Raw genomic sequence first — 18,479 nt, 5'->3', positions numbered from 1 at the left:
TGTCTGATATACCATCTACATCCAGGGTATTTTATTATGGAAAGCAATAAGGAAAAGGACATAAATAATTTTGCTGTATTTTAAACCTCTTTAAGCATCCTAGCCATGGAGTAATCCATCACTGACAAGCCCTGCTTTCACTTGGTACTCTCAGGATGCCTTAGAAACAGTCTGCATGTACTGGAATCAATGCACTGAAATGCATCTGTCCCTGGGGTGAGGAGGCGAGAGCATTTCCACTCTGTGTAGTGGTACAGCAAATTAGCTTGGGACTGAAAAGAGAACGGGGCTCTGGAGAACTAAACTCTCATTTTGTGGTGTGTGTGAGCCCTCAGTCCCTGCTAGGAGCCTTGGACACTGGTAAACTCCGGGTTGTGCTGTCCTGTAATGACCACACCATTTCCTATGGGGAACTCTTTTCCCTCCTTTGCTCCCTCCCTTCCCTGTTTCTTTGGGTGTCTGAGCAGCCCTGGGGCTTGGAGTGGTTATTCCCAGGCAGATCTGACCAAGCGAAGCCACAGTGCTTGCTGTGACCTTTGGCTTCTCATCTCCAGGAGATGTACTGGTCCACACCATGGTCACTGGGTGGCCACATTGACGCACCTGCTCTGCTCGCTGGGGCTGCACTCGACTTGCACAGCACAGAAACGATCTAACAGAGACCAAAACCTGTTTTGAACCTGAAAGCACCAGCTTTCTCACTAAGAAGGAAGGTGGCTTTTCTTTCCCACCAAAAACTCTCCTCCTGGAGGGCTTGATACGGCCCTTGGTTTCCTGGTCATGGTTTTGAAAGCAGGCATGACCAGCTGACAGTTACATTGGCACCAACTTAGTCCTTACAGCAGTCTCACATTTTTGCCTGAGTAACTAAGCCCAGCAGAGGCTGCTTCCCATCCTGTATCACATAATAATAAACCCGTAGGTGTAAGTTGGAAGGGACCTTTAAAGATCATCTAATCCAACCCGCCTGCCATGGGCAGGGACATCTCCCACTTGATCGGGCTGTCCAAAGCCCCATCCAACCCGGCCTTGAACACCTCCGGGAAGAGTGCATGTTCATTGGCTGGTGGTTTCATCTTGTTAGGTTCAGTTAGGTCTCTAGGTAAGCAGAATTATGCAAAACCAAAAAACAGTCTGCATTCCTGCATTTTCTACCATCTGTATTTTCCATGGAAGAAGCAAAATTCCGGAGCATGATGTAACTCCAAGACCAAGAGCAGATAAATAAGATTTCTGTCAGCAAACAAACCTTAATTTATTGTTTTTCTTTTACTTCCAACTAATTACATGTAAACTTATTTCTACTGAGAACAAACCATTTTAATCTCCTCTGGCTCAGAGCCACACATGCAAATCTGAAGAGTGCGTAGCAATGTTCAGTCCTCTCCAACGACTTCAGACAGGACCATAACTAGGTGGGCCTCCACTAATGACAAACCCATCCCTTTGGATGGGGAAGAAATCTGTGTCCCGAGCCTTTTTGGCAACTTTCATGGTCAGCTGGAGCAGGGCCAAGAGGACTCTGCTGCTCTCTTCAATACACACAGAAAATCAGAGAAAATATAAACAGGGCCAGTAACATCTAGATATGCATAGCAGTGAGACTGCGTACAGGGGGAAACTGAGGCAGTTTTTGTTAAAGCACCTTCCAGCTTTACTGAAAGCTGCAGATACTTCACACATCTGGAAATGCCATTCTTATAATTCAGTTTCTATTTAGGATCTAAATGAGATGTCCCGGTTCCCTGTCCTCTGTATTTGCATTTTCTGGCCTCACAAGCACCTCCTGCAGCATCACTCACCAGCACCAAACCCACCCAAACTCAATAATTAAAATTATTTCCAGGCCAGGGGTGAGAACCCATAAGATGCAAAAAGACCCCACCTGCAACAGCTTCGTAGAGGCTGGCCTTGTAGTCCAGGTATTCGTGCTCCTCAAATCTCTGCGGTCCCTCGCACATGATCTGGCAGTCTTCATCCTCAGAGTAGTACCCCACCAAGGCGCGCTCCAAGAAGTCAATGGCTAGCCCGTACTCCTCCCTGTCGTAGTGCCTTACCCCAGCACTGTAGTCCTCCTGCAAAGCCGGCAGGCAGAGAAGTCTGTAAGCAGGCTAAAGATTATGCATTTAGGTGACAAAAACACTTCTTTTCTCTGTTTTAACTCTCCTACCCAACAACGATGCTGAACGCCAAGGGAAAAGCCTGCAGCTGGCCCAGGCAGATCTGTCTTAGGATGGTCCCTAATGAGCAGCTCCATTAACTACACCGAATGGCCACGCCAGCTTCCTTGCATCTTGTGAAATCAGGGAGTGGGGCTGGCCCTGGTATTCCTGCTGGCCTTTCACCTTGGGGAGGTGGATACATTTGTCTGTTTCTCTGTCACCCTGCACTGCCACCAGCACAGTCACTCATTTGGATGCTCCCTGGCCAGGTGGAAGAATCCAGCTTGGAATAAACGCACGTGAGCCAAGATCTGCCCATCGGAGCACACCAAGGCATCCATCGGAGCTGCCTGACAGTGTGTGACCACAGCCACGGATGACCCAAGAGTCCCTGAATGGAGAGACCGTGGTGGGGACACAGCCATCAAACAAACAACAGGGTGCCTGGAAAAAGCAGGAGCTGGCTGGGCTTAAAGGAGAGCTGTGAAAGGGAGTTTGTTTTGCTGCACTGTGACATGGACCTTGGCAAGCGTTTCCCCATTCACAGAGGATGCTCTCTTGGCCTCCTAACTCTCTTCTCTCCAGGCTGTCTGACACTTAACCCAGGCACCTCTTCAGCTCAGACTCACCATGTGCGGCTTGGCCTCCCGGTCAATCAAGTTGACCTTCCCTGACGTGGTCTTGTAGTTCTCAATGTCCTGCTGTATCTCCATGTGCTCGGGGTTTGCCATGAAGAAAGTGTGAGCTGCATTTGCCGCCTCCTCCAGCTGGTTCAGCTGCAACAAGGTAAGAAAGACCGAGTTGGTTGACACCACCGGGCTGGGCAGTGATGGGATGACCAAGGAAAACCTGACTGTAGAGTTTATGGAAAATGGCTGAAATGAGAGGAAAGCCCAGTGAAAGGGGAGCTGGAATTGCTGGAGCTCCCTACAGCCTGGCAGGTCACTTATGTGCCTCTGATGGGGCCAGCGCATGATGGGGTCCAGCCTCTTTTCCAGCTGCACATCCTCTGAACTCAGCTGCTCCAACCCCCTGCACAGTCTCAGGTGGAGAAATGTGAGGTGTGACGGAGACAGGAGGGAAAAGCAGCTGCCGAAGCCACTCGCTCTGTAAGCCTTGGAGGCAAAGCTGTGTCCAGGCTCAGAGCCCCTGCTTGTAACTGGGGACTTGGCACCATTTATTGAGCTCAGCTGGGTACAGCTGCAACAGACCAGACTCTGCTGATAGTGGCGGAGAGATAAAAAGTTTACCTTTGATATATCAAGTTACTTTGGGTTTGTAGATTCGTAATTGAGACCAGACATCAGTTTCGCCCCAGAGAAAGCCTCCTAAGCAAACACAAACACCAGGGCTAAACACAGCCGTGGAGCTGCCCGGAGCGGGGGGAGCAGGACAGATGTTTGGGTGCAACACCTGCCTGACCCAGTGGGATGGGGGCCACTTCCACGGCCAATGCACTTGCTCCTGAAAGCAAGCCAACACCGCCTAACAGAAAGGTGCAGAGTCAGGCCCCTGGCAGGCTCACCCTGCTTGAGACCTGCATGCATACCCACCTGACACCCAAAATGACAGCAGGACGGTCTCCTGCCAGCCCAGGGCAGAGCCACAGCATGGCACAGCCCGGGTGATGGCAAACCACGCTGCCCTGCTTGCTCTGCACCATCCTGCTGTCCCCTCCAGCCAGCCACAGCGCCAAGCCCAGCTGCTGCAGGCTCAGCATCCCTCTGCTGCAGCCCAGGATGTGGTCCAGAGGAGGGATTCCCCAAACTGCCCAGCCAGAGCGAAAACCTTCCAGGAGCCGCGATTTAATTCCGGCTGTTGGCTGTGCTCTATGTTAAGGTTCAGCTGTAAACACTGAATTAAGACTCGGATGCTCTTAATGAGCATCAACTCTATCTCCCGTGGCTTGATAAATTGCTGCCTTTCAGCCGAGCCGTGAGAAATGCTTTTACAGAGGCAGGGAAAAGGTTTGGGCGCAGCTGCACGAGTTCCTCTTCCCACAGCCAGGATTAAGACCCGACGGTGCTGTGCTCTGCCCACATTGCTCCGGGCACCCAGCTACACAGGGGATTTGCTCAGGGCACTTGACTGCAGCACCAGCATGGCAAAAAAGTCCTTTTTTTATCTGCTCTGACCAAGAATAGCTGGAGCAGGGTAAGAGCCACAGGTCTGATTCAGCTGCGCAGTTCCTCTGGAAGCAGCGAGCCCACAGCAGATCACTTGGCTAACCTGTTCCAACTTGGAAAGGGTCTGCCAGGGTTAATAAAACACCCCGCTTGTTTAACTGCCATAAGGATGCCTCCTTTCCTACTGCATGTCAAACTTGGCAAGACCTGGGAAAATGCAGCATGAAGACATGGCTTATGGCTGCGAGGCCGCGTTCCTGACCGGCGCAGGGGGACGTGTTTTGGCTGCAAAGGGAGCAGCCGGTGCCATTAGAATCTCCGCTCCCAAACAAAATTTCCAAGTGGCAAATATTAAAAAATTACTGTAATAGGTTTCCTTTGGCTTTTTCCCAACACAAGGTGAAATTTGAAAGTGAAGGAGCGGTTTTTGCTTTAAAAAATGAAATGGGAAGACTTGGGAGCAGGCACCCAAACAGACCAGGGGGCTGTGAAACCAGCACTTTTATTTCAAATGAGCAGTGCTGTCACACTGTCTCATGTCTCCCCAGGGCGTGGAGATGGTGGGACAAATATTTAGTGGTAGCATCTGTCTCAAAGAGCAGTTTATGCCCCTTTACAGGCCCATCGCTTTCACAGGGGATCCTGTCCCAGTGACCACGGACAGAAACCTCCCAGGCAGAGGGAGCAGGCGCTGGATCTGGCCAGCAGTTTGAAAGCAGATGATCAGGAACATGAAAACCTACTGGAGAAACAGCTCAGCCACCTGATGAGCTGTGCTGCTGCTCAAACACAGCCAAAATTGCTCGTCTGGTTCCCAGCAAGGCCGGGGCAGGGCTGGCGGAGGAGGCACGCGTGAATACCTCCGAAAAGGGGATGAAAGCCGCAGTCAGACATCACATCTCAGCCCGCTCCCCAGAGCCGCCCTTTGAACACCAAAGCACCACCGCGATGCACTGCCCATGGAAATGCAAACAATTTGCCTTGTGCAAACTTCAGAAGATGTGCAGGATTAGCGCTGTACTGACAATGGGTGCAGGGAAGCCAGCTTTTACTGCCAGGAGAGATCTGCTCTGGACCTTCGCTTGGCATTTCCCACCAGCAGTTCCGTTTCTGCTGTCTCACAGGTGCGTTGGGTGATTTCCCCAGCATCGGAGCAGAAATCGGAGCAAAGCTGAGAACCAAGTTCAGGGACCTGACTCCAGATTTCTCTCAAGCTGTGACTCTTGATTCCTTGATTTCCCAAAGTCAAGAAACTCTTTTAATGATGCATTATATGTCCAGGTTCTGAGTTTGGGCCTTCTTTAAATTGTAAACTCTAGAACACTTGCATTTAGCTCCTTCCTAGGAGTCTTATCAAGGATCCCACTCTCCAGAACAAGCCTTTGGTTTCCCAGCAGGTGAGCAAAATGACTGCAAGAATTTTTGAGCTGAGACGGCATGAAAGCTGCTGACCTGATCCAGAGGGTGCCAGCATTTGAGCCATTATTTGAGCTGCTTGGAGAAATCACACTCTTCCACGCCACGGCGCGTATCTCTCTCCTGGCAGCATCCCGCACATGCAGCCTTAAAAGGGAGCAGATACATCCCAGCAAGGGAAGAGGTCCCCTGAGAAGCGAGCTGTGATAGTCTCTCGTGGGCTACCCTGTCCTTGTCTTTGCTTCTAGCTCCTTTTCAGAAAGCTGTTGAAAACTGTCACAGATCCTAGGAGGGGCTTAGCTTTTCCTGGATTAAATCCACCCCCATGAGATAGGCGAAGGCTGACTTCTAGACACAACAGAAAATCCCTTTCCCTCAAAACAAGGCTCATACTGTGTCTAGTCCTGCTGGCTCTTTAGAGGACAGATGACCTTTCAATTTTGCTAAGTGGACTCAAAGCAGAACATTTCAAATCAACACTTCTCAATTTATCATGTCCCTTTCTCGCCTCAGAAATGCTCCAGTAACATGAAGAAGCCAACAGCTGCTAAGTTTGGGGGAGTTTTAAAGGGGATGTGTGTATATAAAAGCAAATTCCTAACTGGTAAGACATTCAGAGACTTGCACTGACATTAATTATGAAACACTTCAGGGAAAGCTTTGCCAAAACACTGAATTCACTAGGCACAGAAGGATATTTTGGTGTTTAAAGGTCTGGGCTGGGACTCAGGACACCTGGACTCAGTTCCTGGCCCTGTCGCAATTTCATTGTGCAGCCACTGGAAAAAAATGCTTTGTTTTCTTTGTGCCTGATTTTCCATTGTTTTAAAGGAATAACAATAAAAAATAGTATTTCTCCTGCAGGGGAATTATGTTGTTTATTTAGATGGCAAGCAACTCAGGGACTATAAGAAAATGCAAGCACGTAACACAAGTGGATTTTGATCTTTGTAGGGCTCTCAAAAAGTAATATAAATGTAATATAAATAAATGTAATAAAAAGTAATATAAATAACACAGCATAACAATTAACAATGAAGCAAAATAAGCAGGGAAAAATGACAACTGTCAAACCACAACCTTAATATGTGCTCTAAGGTCTCCTCATTCACATTATTGGGATGAGATTTCTGGAATGTTGCTGCACCTTTGCACCAAGCCCTGGGTACTTCAGCCAAGGCAGACACAAAATCAGCACGGCAGCACCAGGCAGACCCTGGAGCACCCTGTCCTTGTTGACTTCACCATGACAACGGCTAGAGCCAAGAAGAAGAAAACATAATTTTTACGTGTTTCTGGGTTTTAATGCTGAAAAATATTTTTTTTCCTGATTCATTGTCATCGTGGTACGTGTCAAGCTACGTATCAGGCAGCACAGTCTGTGCTATGCAATCTGCTGCGTACCCCCAGCGCCACCGTCACTGAGCTGCCGTGCTTAGGAAACGAATGCTGCCTGTCTCCTGAGCACCCACACCTTGCTGTTTGATCTTACCACCGTTTTGGCTGCTGTGTCCTGCACAGAGAAGCACAGACGGGTGCCCTAACCACTGCCCGCCCGAGGGCGGCCCCAACTGCTCAGTGCCAAAAATCACCGACACAGTGCCACTGACAAGGGGAAGCGGCCATATCCAAAACACCTATGGGTATGCAGGTGCTCATAGCTCGCCCTGCAGTTTTCACAGTGAAAATGAGGCTAAAAGAGATGCAAAAAGAGTCTGCAAGACGCAAAATAGGATTTTAGAAAGAAAGTAGCCAATGCACTATTGATTCTGCCTGCCTGAGACAAGGGTGATGGTACACGATATTACCAAGACCTCATACAACTTTTGGCAATGAAGTCCCATTTCACTGAACATATCATCAGTTATTGGCAATTACCATAACCCAACTTGTTTCTGTATTAAGGTATCTTCACGTACGACACAATTGCAATTTAAACTTTTTTGGGGGGAGCGAAGAAGTCTTATACCTTGGAAAAAGTGGTAGAACCCTCAAAACCCTGAAGTTTCTTACATGCGCCTGCTTGCATGTCACCTCAGGGAACTTCCTAATGCATGAGCCTGGTACAGAGCTGGTGAGAACAAATTTTAAACTATTCTCCTGACCTAGAAACCGAAGCCTCAAACCTCCCAGCCAACTCCTGGGTTGCTGAACTGATATTGTTTTTTAAAACTTTTTCCACAGTCCCACTGCTGTTGTGTTTTATCAAAGGCTTAGCGCACCAGGCTCTGCAGAGGAGGGGGGGCTCAGCCGTGGGTAAGCACAGATAGCAAGGGGAATGGAAAGTTTGGTGCCATGAAGGATTAATCTTCCTGTGTCTATGCAGAGATTACTGCCTGGGCGAGTAGAAACAAGTAGCGTGAGATGGCTATAAACAGCAATTGACCTCGTCTCAACTGTTTTACTATTACAAATGGAAGAGGAGGAGTTAATTAGGAAATTCTCCATCTGCTGATGGGATCCAAGGTTGGCAGGAAGGTGCTCCCAAATCCAAAACACAACCAATCTGGAGAGCTGGCACAGGGAAAACTTCTCATGAGAAACCTAGGAAGGGTTTGGGGTTTTTTGTTATTCCAACAGGCAGTTTTTCAGCACACAAACATGCGGATTGGTAGGTACATGGTCAGAAGAGCTGACTAGACATTGAGTAAGTCTGCAGAAAGTGGCAGATGCTTGGAAATTTAAAACTCAACTAAACAAACTATTTCAACATTGTTCATGGAACAATTTTATTATTATTATTTTTTTTTTTTTCTGCAACTAACCAAGAGAGGAATCAGACATCCTAATGAATCTCTCACCTGGGCCATGCTGGTACTATTTTTCATAAGCTTTCTGTCCTGGTTTCAGTTAGGACAGAGTTAATTTTCCTCCTAGTAGCGAACGGCTGTGTGGTGTTTAGCTGCCGGTCGTGTTAAACCACAACACTTTCACGTGTACGTTCAGAGCGGATGAGCTGCATCCCCCAGGTGTGCTGGGAATGCACCGTGCAGCACAAATACTCTCATCTGCCAGAGGTTCGGGTTAAGACCGCTACGTGGGTGCTCTTAAATTACAGTGAGACAAACTAATTTTGAAGCTGAGAGCCAGCAAGCTCCTTGGTCCCTCCCCTCCAACACATCCTTCCCTCCCTCTCTGATAAACTCCTCTTAAACTCTTCACAGGCATTAGGTTGAATGAAGATTTTCACAGGTCTGTGCCCCTGCATTATACGCTTAAATGCACCCCGGTATAATAAACAACACACAAGGAGCAAGCGACTTCTTGTTAAACCTCTCCCCAGCAGGAGAGACCCTTCCCACATAAATCTCAAACACATTGATGCATTGCAGGATTCATCCGGGGAGCAATCAGTGGGAAATGTGTTTATGTTTACTGAACCTTCAGTCTGACCCATTGTGAAAAACACTCCCAGGCAGTTTCTGTCCTACATAAACACTTAGCTGCGTTTAACAGACCCTGATGACAGCCGTGTTGTGTGTAAAACAACAGTTTTAATGAGGAAAAATTCCTAGAATATGCAGTTGGGGCTGTCCTAGCAGAAAGAAGATGAAAGAAAACAATCAAAACCCTTTAAAGCTTGGGCACAAAACCCCTTGTTTCCTCCCCAGCCCTGTTTAAAACGTCCCTGCTGCAAACACCCGACCACACTACCAACACCCCGCAGCCACACCGCACCAGTGGGGTGAAGCATCCTGCTCACGGGGCCATGGGTGTGCTCTGAGCAGCTCCTCCAACAACTGTGTCTGGCTACAAATGGGCTCCTGCTCCCTTTTTAAGGATGCTAGCATAACCTGAAAGCTAAGTAAGGGCTTCCTGCGTAAAATTCCTTGGAACAGGCGGGATGCATTCAGCCCTCATGAATCTGTGCAGGTGGCTACCCATGAGATTCCTTTACCCCAGGGTTTTCCTCGGTCAGGTAATCAGAGGTGAGCTGGTGGTCCTCGGAGATTAGCGGCATGCGAGAAGCCACACACTTAAAGACTAATGGCAACAAGCAGTGCTAGATACTAAAAGGGAGTTACAGAACCAGCCAGGCTTTCCGGAGTGGAGGATTTCCCATGCATATCCTTCCTCCCGTGTTAGAGTATCCCTGTGGCAACCCCAGTCACTGCACTCCTGGGAAGGCATCACTCAAAGATCAGCCCGTGCATTTTAATCTAATGAAACCGCGCAGCTGGAAACACACACTGCGTGATTATCCCCTCCTCAAAGACCACCAAGAGTCCCGTGGGCCCCAGCTTGGCAGACAAGCCATGAGCTTTCATCCGACACGCCAAGTGCCAGGAGATGCAGGTGGTCCCCAGCAGAAAGCCTAGGAAATACCTGGGAGGAGAGATGGAGACCGTGTGAAATGCACTGGAAGGAGCAAGGGAGCCCTTTGCGCATGAAGGGAGGAAGGTCAAGGCTGGAATGCTTCCATCTGATTAGGGCTAAAATTGATTGCATGCTTTTAGGGGGAAAAACAAAGCAAACAAACTTGGCAGGCAGATGAAAGGCTGGGGGACATTGTGGGAGCGCAAGTCATGGGAGGAGGCAGACGGGGCACTGGTCCCAGCAGCAGGGATGCCACAGGAACATAACAATATCCTGCATTTCCACACAGCCTTCCAGCCTCAGGAACCCGAAGGCATTTGGCATTTGATCTGGACCAGAAACAAAGCAAACTCATCTGTGATGAAAGAGCTGGAGAGAAGTGATGACACAGAGATGGAACAGGAGGCACTTGGGAGGGGATCAGTGGACAGCGCGTTCGCAGACAGCCTCACGGTGCCTGAGATCCAAACACAAGTGTCATCCACAACACAGCCATCCACATGGAAACAAACTGAAGTGTTTATTCTAATGAGGAGGGAGGCCAAAGCACGCTGAGGCATGTCTCTCTACCAAAAGAGAGACCCATCAGGAAAGGGCTGCGTTATAACACTGGCCACCTCCTCTCCGTACAAGGGGATGGGTTACTTTCCCATGACCGAATTGACGAACAAAACCTGCACAAGCAACGGTGGATCACAAGGAGCTGTGCATGACAGGCTGACACCAACCACATGCCTAGAATAAGGCTAGCAGCTTATTCGGGCACACTTCTGGACAACAGCACTTCTGCCTGCAGAGCACCAAACCACACTTCCCTGGTATGTTTGCAAGAACGCAGCAACACGAGTCGGAGACCAGATCCAAAATTAGCAGAACTGCCACGGACTCTGTTTCGAGATCCTGAGTTTTTCCTGCTTTTATGTATCTTCCTTCTTTGGGGACCTTAAAACAACAGCTTTCCAGTTCAGATGTGAATTTTCTCTAGCATCCTGCCTCCCTGGCAGGAACCTGGGGCACTGCAACCAGTCAAGCTGCTCTGGCTGATCATATCAGGCACTGGAACAGACTCCTAACCAAGCTGTTTCCATGTCACTATCTCTATAGAAATAATAGCTGAAATGCTTCAGAAAAACACAACAGAAAAATCTGAGACAAACAGAAAAATTCTTACAGCAGAAATTTCCTCCTTTTCCAGGCCTTAGCAATGGCTCAGCACCTTTTAAAAGACTCCAACATGATGAGCTGTTGAATGTCCATCAGCCGCCAAAGTTTCTTGTGAAAATGCATCTGCTTCTCTGCTGTTACTCAACATCATCCAAACAGCTTTGCATAGCCCTAGAAAATACCTTTTCATGAAGATGCAGGGATTACTCACGACCATCTTGGAGCCAGAAAGCCACACGGATGCGGTGATAAAATAATACCTCTTTTAGCTGCCCTGTTCTGATGTCAATAGAGTTTTGTCAAATGGCTTATCCAAGCCCTGTCCTGAGCCCGAAGTCTGCCTCTCCCTGCTTTTCCCTTTCAAAATAGAAAGATCATCTCCTACAGAAATAAACAAATACCAGAGCATTTGTTTGAAAAGCAGTGTTTAGCCCTGGGGGTGGGCTGCAAACAGGACTGTGCTACCTGAGAAAGAGGTTGTTATCTCCCTCTGCCCCCAGCCACCATGGGACAGCAAAGGGAGAAGGAAAACAACTAATTCCCAAAATAAAAACAGACTCACAGAATATCTGTGCATCTCCCTCTCACCCCAAACCTTTCCAGTCTTTAATGGGTTTGATTACCATGTTTTTTTCCCAACACAGTAATTGCAGAATACCTTTTCCAGGGCTGGAGCTATAAACCAATAGATCATGACTCCCAGCTGCTGAATGCTTGGAAACCATCGTGATGGTGATGGACATTATGGCACTGCAGACCTGACCAAATAAATCATCAGACCATCATGCCAATTAAACAACCATTCTGCAAAGACTAAAGATCTACAAATCAGGGATGGAGTCTGCTCACCGTCAGGCGAACTGGCTGAGGCCAAGGGGAAGCAAACGGAGCTTATGCCTTAGGTGGTTTCGGAGACAACTGCTGGCTTTGCAAAGAAACTTCTCTGCTGATCTGATAGACTCACCAATTGCTGGGCCAGCATCCAGGTACTGCATTTACTGTCCGCGAGGAAGCAAAGCTTGCAGAGAAAGGGCAAAGGTACAAGGAGGGAAATGAAAATATATCCACAGTTCTGCAGTACACTCTCGGTTGTTCTGGAAAGCAAAGGAAAGGTCTTGCAAAGGACATTACGTGTACAAGCTGCCAAGGTAGATCAGGCTGATCCCAGGAGCCTTCCCCCAACAGTGGCCAGTGGAGGACTCCTGTGGGCAGAGCATAAGGACGTGGCAATAACACGGAGACCCTTGCACACAGGGTTTTGTCAGTGAAAGCAGCAGCTTACAGGTTTCCCAAATCGTGATTTGCCTCTGGACCACTGTGCTTAAAAGCCACCCTTACACCTATCCTCCATGGAGCCATGTAATCCTTTCTGGAAGACATTTATATAAGCTGCAATAAATAAGGGATTTGGGAGATTTTTAGACATCAGTATATTATTTTCACCAGAGCAGATGTACAGCTGAGAAAGCCTTGCTGCTAGGCTACGTTAGAGTTTTCAGAGGACATGGGGGTTGTTGCAAAACCTACCTGCACACACATTTGTGTGCCTGGAAGGCAGGAGTCATTGCAGCAGGACTGCAAGCTTCCTCAGAGTCCTCCAATGTCACACCAAAACTCCAGCCCATCTGAGAAAATCAGAGATGGATTTTCCCACAACAAGGCATCACTCTGAAATGGAGGCAGACGAAATGGGGCAGGGGTAGGGGGCTGCAACCCACCCCCTCAGCAACACGTCAGATCTCAAGGGTGCTCCAGGCTGGCAGGATGAGTATGCTGACATGAAATGGACTGTGACAATTGCACAGACTGTCAGACATGTTCACAGCCAAATTTGACTCTACAAATGCTGGAGGAGAGGTCTTTTGTGAAAGCTTCTGACTGCTGCAGCTGAGGTTGGCTTATGAACAAAAACACAATGGTGAAGCCAAACGTATGCACTTTCAGCATCAATTTATCCAACACCACTGAAGAAACAGGTATTTCATTTGGAGAGGATCTAATTCTATTCTTGCAAATATCACTCACCCTGTGCCAGCTCCACAAGCGTTGATGAACACTGTTACTAATTTGAGAATAACACCACTGGTCCCAGAATGACACTTCCAGCCCTCAGCCCAGGGGCAAGTTACAGACAGCATACACAGCTCAGCCCCGTGGTGTAACCCTGGTGTCTCTTGTGGAACTACTCCAGGGTGAATTTGGCTCGTGCTTCAGCCAGCAAGGCCACATACCACTTGGACAATTGCCTCCATACATGATAGACACCACAAGTCTCAGCTGGATTTGCTGCTTCTGAAATGAAAACACTTTGCTCGCTTTCCCCAGCCATAGCTTGGTAATCATTACTAAACACTTATCAAGTAGACGGCCTTCATTTCCTGAGAGCCTGGACCTAATTACTCCAGGAAACGCTCAGGTTTTTATTCAGACACTGAGAAATGTTGCTTTCTGAGCCCTCCTCTTACAAAGTCAAACTTTGCTCTGATTAGTAGAGGGTAAGGGAGGGGAAAAAATGCAGCCAAATCTCCGCAGGCAAACCGGAGCGATTATTCACAGAGATGCCCTGGCTTTGCTCTACATCATTAATAATAAAAATAAAATGTCACAGCTATTTCATCTCCCCTCCCACCCTTATTAATCTTAACTGAGCCCTGGAGGCCCCTGGCAGAGGTATCACTTTCCCCAGCTTGCAGGTAAGGAGTACAACGTCTCCCGCAAATCGCAGCCAGATCCCGGGGTTGCTGGTTCCTAAAGCCGTTCCTGGAAGGAGTGAAACAAACCCTCTCAGCTCCGTCTCCTTATCAGGACATTTGATCCAAGGGTGGGATGAGGGAGGCTTTGCCAAGTGCCCTGCACACAGAGCAGCACTTTCAAAGCCTCTCCGTTGCACCGCGGGGCTGGCCGGGATGCCGAGCTACAATCGGCTCTTTGTAACAGAGCACAGCGTATCGACATCAAATCAAACCGTTGGCTAATTACCGTATAAAAAAACCCTCAAATGCACAGTAATGGGGTTAGAATGCCAGTAGGGCCAAACTATAAAATCTGCTGCTGTGGCAGCACAGGTTTTACTGTGTGAGCTGCCGATTATCCCGGTGGGTGCTCCCGAGGGGAGCGACCTACAGCAAACCTGCCTGGGGAAGAGCTGGGAGGGAGACGTGCTATGGGGCTGTGCTTCCTCTGACCAAGGTCCCCAGGCAGTCTTACTCATCGCATTATCCCAGTTTGGGATAATGGGATGAGTAACAGACAGGCAGAGCAGGGCTGTGGATGCTCCCAAGAGCTCCTCCTTGGGAGCAGTTGAGAGTTGTATCCTCTGCTCAGGGCTGATCAGCAGCAGATCCCACGTTTCTGACCCTGGGGTGCTCTCTGACAGGTATGTACCTTCACCTTTCTTCTTCCTCCCAGCCAAAAGCTGGAAATAAGACACAGCCCCATCACCCTGCACAAGAGCACTCCAAGGCCTTGTGTAACCCAGCAGGGAGGCCAGAGCAGCAGAGCCAGCACCTCCCATCCACCTCCCCAGCACTGGTGGCCAAGCACCAAACATCCTGAATGAAACAGAACCGAGTACTTTGTATCCCCAGCCCTCCTGGCCTCTCTCACAAACACATTGTCAGTGATGCAATTTATTTATAACCCAAGGTACGCAGCGCTCATGGCTTGGAGATTGCAAGCACGTGCTTGCATTCCCCTGCCATGCCTGCCCGGACTCACCCTATCAAGCTGCCAGCTGATTTGTGGCTTTTCCCATTCCATTTTTTTGGAGCAAATCTGTAGCCCAGCAGCAGGAAAGCTCTTCCTCAAGCAGCTCAGAGAGCAGGGCAGACCTCTGGTGTCACCTGTGCCCCCTGCGGTGCCATGCTGGGCACTAGGGCAGCGTGGCTCTGCCCATCTCAGCCCACCAGACAACATCTCCGTGGGTTTTGTGGTGAGCTCGCAGCTCAGTCCTGGGGCAGGAAGGCTGCCAAGCCCTGGCACGGGGACATCTGTACTGGTTGCTTGCAGGACAGGATGTCAGAGGGGAGAGCTCTGCGTTCACTGTTGGAATGCACACAGAGGAAACGTACCGCTATCTGCTGCTGTGGATAAACGCTTGGTCTGCACAGATTCCTTCACTGGGGACAGATAAGGATGGAGCCAGGCTGGATGCCAGCCACGACCCAGACAAACTTTGACACAGACAATTTCCAGTTCCAGCTGCTGACTCCTAGTGCCCTGCTCCCAGAAATCCCGTGGCAGCACACGCCTCCAGTGCCCGCTTCACACCAAAGGCACCCACACTAGCAGATGATCCTCGCGGGTCTCCCAAGCCGGTGCTGCCTCCTTAGCTTCTCTTCTCTCATTGCCACAATGTCCTAAAGGACACGTGTATGCCTTGTAGGAATAAAGCAGGTGTTTACTCCATTATTGCTGCTCCATTCTGCTGGCCTGAGACAGGAGAAGGTGGCCACGAGGGTCAGCCCCGCTGCCTGCCCTCACTGAGGACACGGCTGAAGCCAGGCTCCTGCAAGAAGCCAGAGTTTTCTGAGCACAGCCCAGGGGCCGGGCAGTCTGGGTCTCTGCTGCTAATTCCTGGCTCAGGTTCTGACTTGCTGGGAATCCTTCAATAAGTCACTCAGCAGCTCCATGACTCAGTTTCCCTGTTGAACGGCAGCACTAAGCTTCTGACCCTGGTAGCTGGGAGGCTGAATGACAGCATTTAAATACCTCAGATGACATTTCAGGCCTTGAAGACATTGCAAGATTTTTCTGTTGATCTTAAAATTATGCGCCGGCCTCCTGTAAGAGCTCACTCAATCCTCATAAGTGGCTCTTTGTCACTGTTCCCATCCACACCCTGCTTCCTCTTTGAGAGGCAAATGCCATAAAAGGCTGTTTATAGAGACCGGGATCCATAAAGGAGAAGTCAAATAGGGTCAGGCTCTGCTGCCCTGAACTGCAGCCAGGGAGGGGTGGCTGCCCGGCCCCACACCCCCCCCCACAGCAGTCTGTCTGTCCAAGGAGCCTCTGCCGTGGGTGGGTGGCTCCTGCCCCTCCGCAGAGAACCGCTTCACCTCCGGTGGAAACAGCTAAGACGGAAAAGGAGGATGATGCCAAGCTTAAGTAAGAGAATTAGGAAAAGAGCGAGTGTCCCTAATCAATCACGCTCAGACGGCGAGGGGGTTTTTATTTGCACAAAGACTTCGCTTAAATTTCTGTGCAATTATCCACAAAGAGAAAAGAATCCGGTGGCTGAGGAAATTGCCAGATGTCGATTCACCCTCGCTTTCTGCAAGTGTTTCCATTTTGTTGAAAACCAAATTTGCAAACCCAGGAACCCTCAAAAAAAGTATTTATTTCTTCTAGAAAAAAAATAAAACAAAACTGCAAACAGCTCCAGTGACAGCACATGACGTGAATGAAGTCAGAGGAACTGCCTCTCTTACTGGTACCAGGTCTGGATTTTCCCTAGTATGGAGGAGAAAATGCTTAAAAAGGCAGAAACTTCAATGTAGGGATTTTGACAGAAAACAGTATTAATTATATTAATAAATGGTGGTGAACCCAATCATCATTTGGTTCACAAAGTTCCTGTAACGTGCTTAAAGATGATCCAGGGCTGCAACTGAGAGGGACAGAGGATGAAATCGAAGTCACAGAAGCCAGCAAGGTAGCCAGGATGTAACGACACCCATGGGACTCACCCCAAACAGCTGAGCTAATTGCAATATCATATTTAATTTTTTTTGTTGTTGTTGTTGTTAGCTTTTTGCCCCCCTTTTTATTTTTTAAGAATCACTTTGGACATACTTTTCACAATGCCTTTTTGTTCAATTCAGTGAATAACAGCTGTTCATTTCAAGAAGCCACTGGAAACACATTTATCTGCTCCCAGCCTAGACTACTGTTAAAAAAGCAGGGCATACTTCATTTGAAAAAAAAATAAGAAAAAAAGAAAAATGCCTTTAAAAAGTACAAATATGGAAGAATTTTTGACAAATGTGCTTTGGTTGTTGCTGGGGCTAATTCAAAACATAAATCTCCGCAGGTGTAGCTTCACTGGAAACACGTGGCTTTCCATCCAAAATAAATCTGAGCCACAGAATAAAACCCACAAGACCTAAACAGCGACTCGATTGGCAACGTGGATGTATGGGCAGACTTGCATAACCGGCACCAGCTTGGCATTTGGCGCTCCGGGTTATTATTTGCAGACGCTCGCAGTGATGGCAGCATCCCCCCTCTCCCTGGCACTGCTCTTTGCGAGCGCATCCCTGGCTGGATCATGCCATGTTTGTGGAGCACAGGGTGTTCCCGATCATGGTAACATGGGGATGGGAAGCTGAGGTTTAAGTGCTGTCAGGACATCCTAGTGCATAGGTCCCCTCCTGGGGCTCCCTGGCCACGCTGCCCACCTGTGCTGAGCAGCCCCAGAGCCCTCGGGGTCTGCAGATCGCAGCCAGCTGATGCTGCTGAGCTCCAGCACCAGCACACACACCAGAAACATCTCAAGAATGAGGGAAATATTAAAAAAAAAAAAAAAATAAGGTTTCCAGTGACAGCAGCAGAAAGCTCTCTTGCTGCCAGACCACAAACAAGCTGGAGACGTTTCCTTCCCTCGTTCTACTTGACATAAGACCTGAGCCAAGCTCCTTCTTCAGCAGCTCTCCAAAGAGGTTCAGCAAGAGACCGCCCATATCTCTGATCCCCAGCTGCACAGAGACCTGTCCTCGTGCCGACATGGTGAAAAAGCTCTGACTTAAGGGGTCACAGAGCAGCAAGAGTACTGGCTTGTGACAGGTCAGGAGGGACATCATCAACCCCCAGCCTTTCAGGAACCCCAGGCTGGATTTTACACCACACCAAAACCAATAGTGACAGCTTTTGGCCCCTAAGGAAAACAACAGAGAGGATTTGAAATGCCAGGAAAAGAACAGAGCCCCAGCTGAGCTGCTGAGTAGCCTTCATACCTGGGTTTACCTGGGCACAGGCAGGAGAGGGCGAGCATCTCAGCGCAGCTGAGGTTCAACCTGCCCTTTAGACACAGGCTGAGGGCTGTCCGGTCATGCCTGGCACCTCAAACGAGGGTTTCAAGGCAATCACCACATCTCACTTGTGTGCCATGTCACTAATTTTGCTCTTCTGCCCAACAGGTCAGCTGGCTCACAAGCACTTTCAGCCCTACGTTATTCAGAGAAAGTGGCCAGACTTACACGTCCATTAACTGCACAAGAAAATAGGAGTCCTCATGAACCCTCCGATGGAAAGGCTGTTATTTATTTACCTGATGGCAGAGGTCCAAAGACGCAGC

General features: G+C 48.9%; 1 protein-coding gene across 1 annotated transcript in view; it reads right to left on the bottom strand.

Moving 5' to 3' along the window:
* The window catches only part of P3H2 (prolyl 3-hydroxylase 2), a 66,413-nt gene that overhangs the window by 13,015 nt on the left and 34,919 nt on the right, over positions 1–18,479 (bottom strand). The window contains exons 2-3 of the mRNA XM_083848010.1: positions 2,792–2,938; positions 1,886–2,075 (exon numbers count right to left, since the gene is read on the bottom strand). Of these exons, the coding sequence (XP_083704136.1) occupies positions 1,886–2,075; positions 2,792–2,938 (337 nt within the window). The remainder of the gene's footprint in view (positions 1–1,885; positions 2,076–2,791; positions 2,939–18,479) is intronic.

This window comes from Anser anser, assembly GCF_964211835.1.
Source record: "Anser anser genome assembly, chromosome: 9".
NCBI lineage: Eukaryota > Metazoa > Chordata > Aves > Anseriformes > Anatidae > Anser > Anser anser.
The sequence above is the reverse complement of the archived record's forward strand: the minus strand, read 5'-3'. Positions and strand labels throughout refer to the sequence as shown.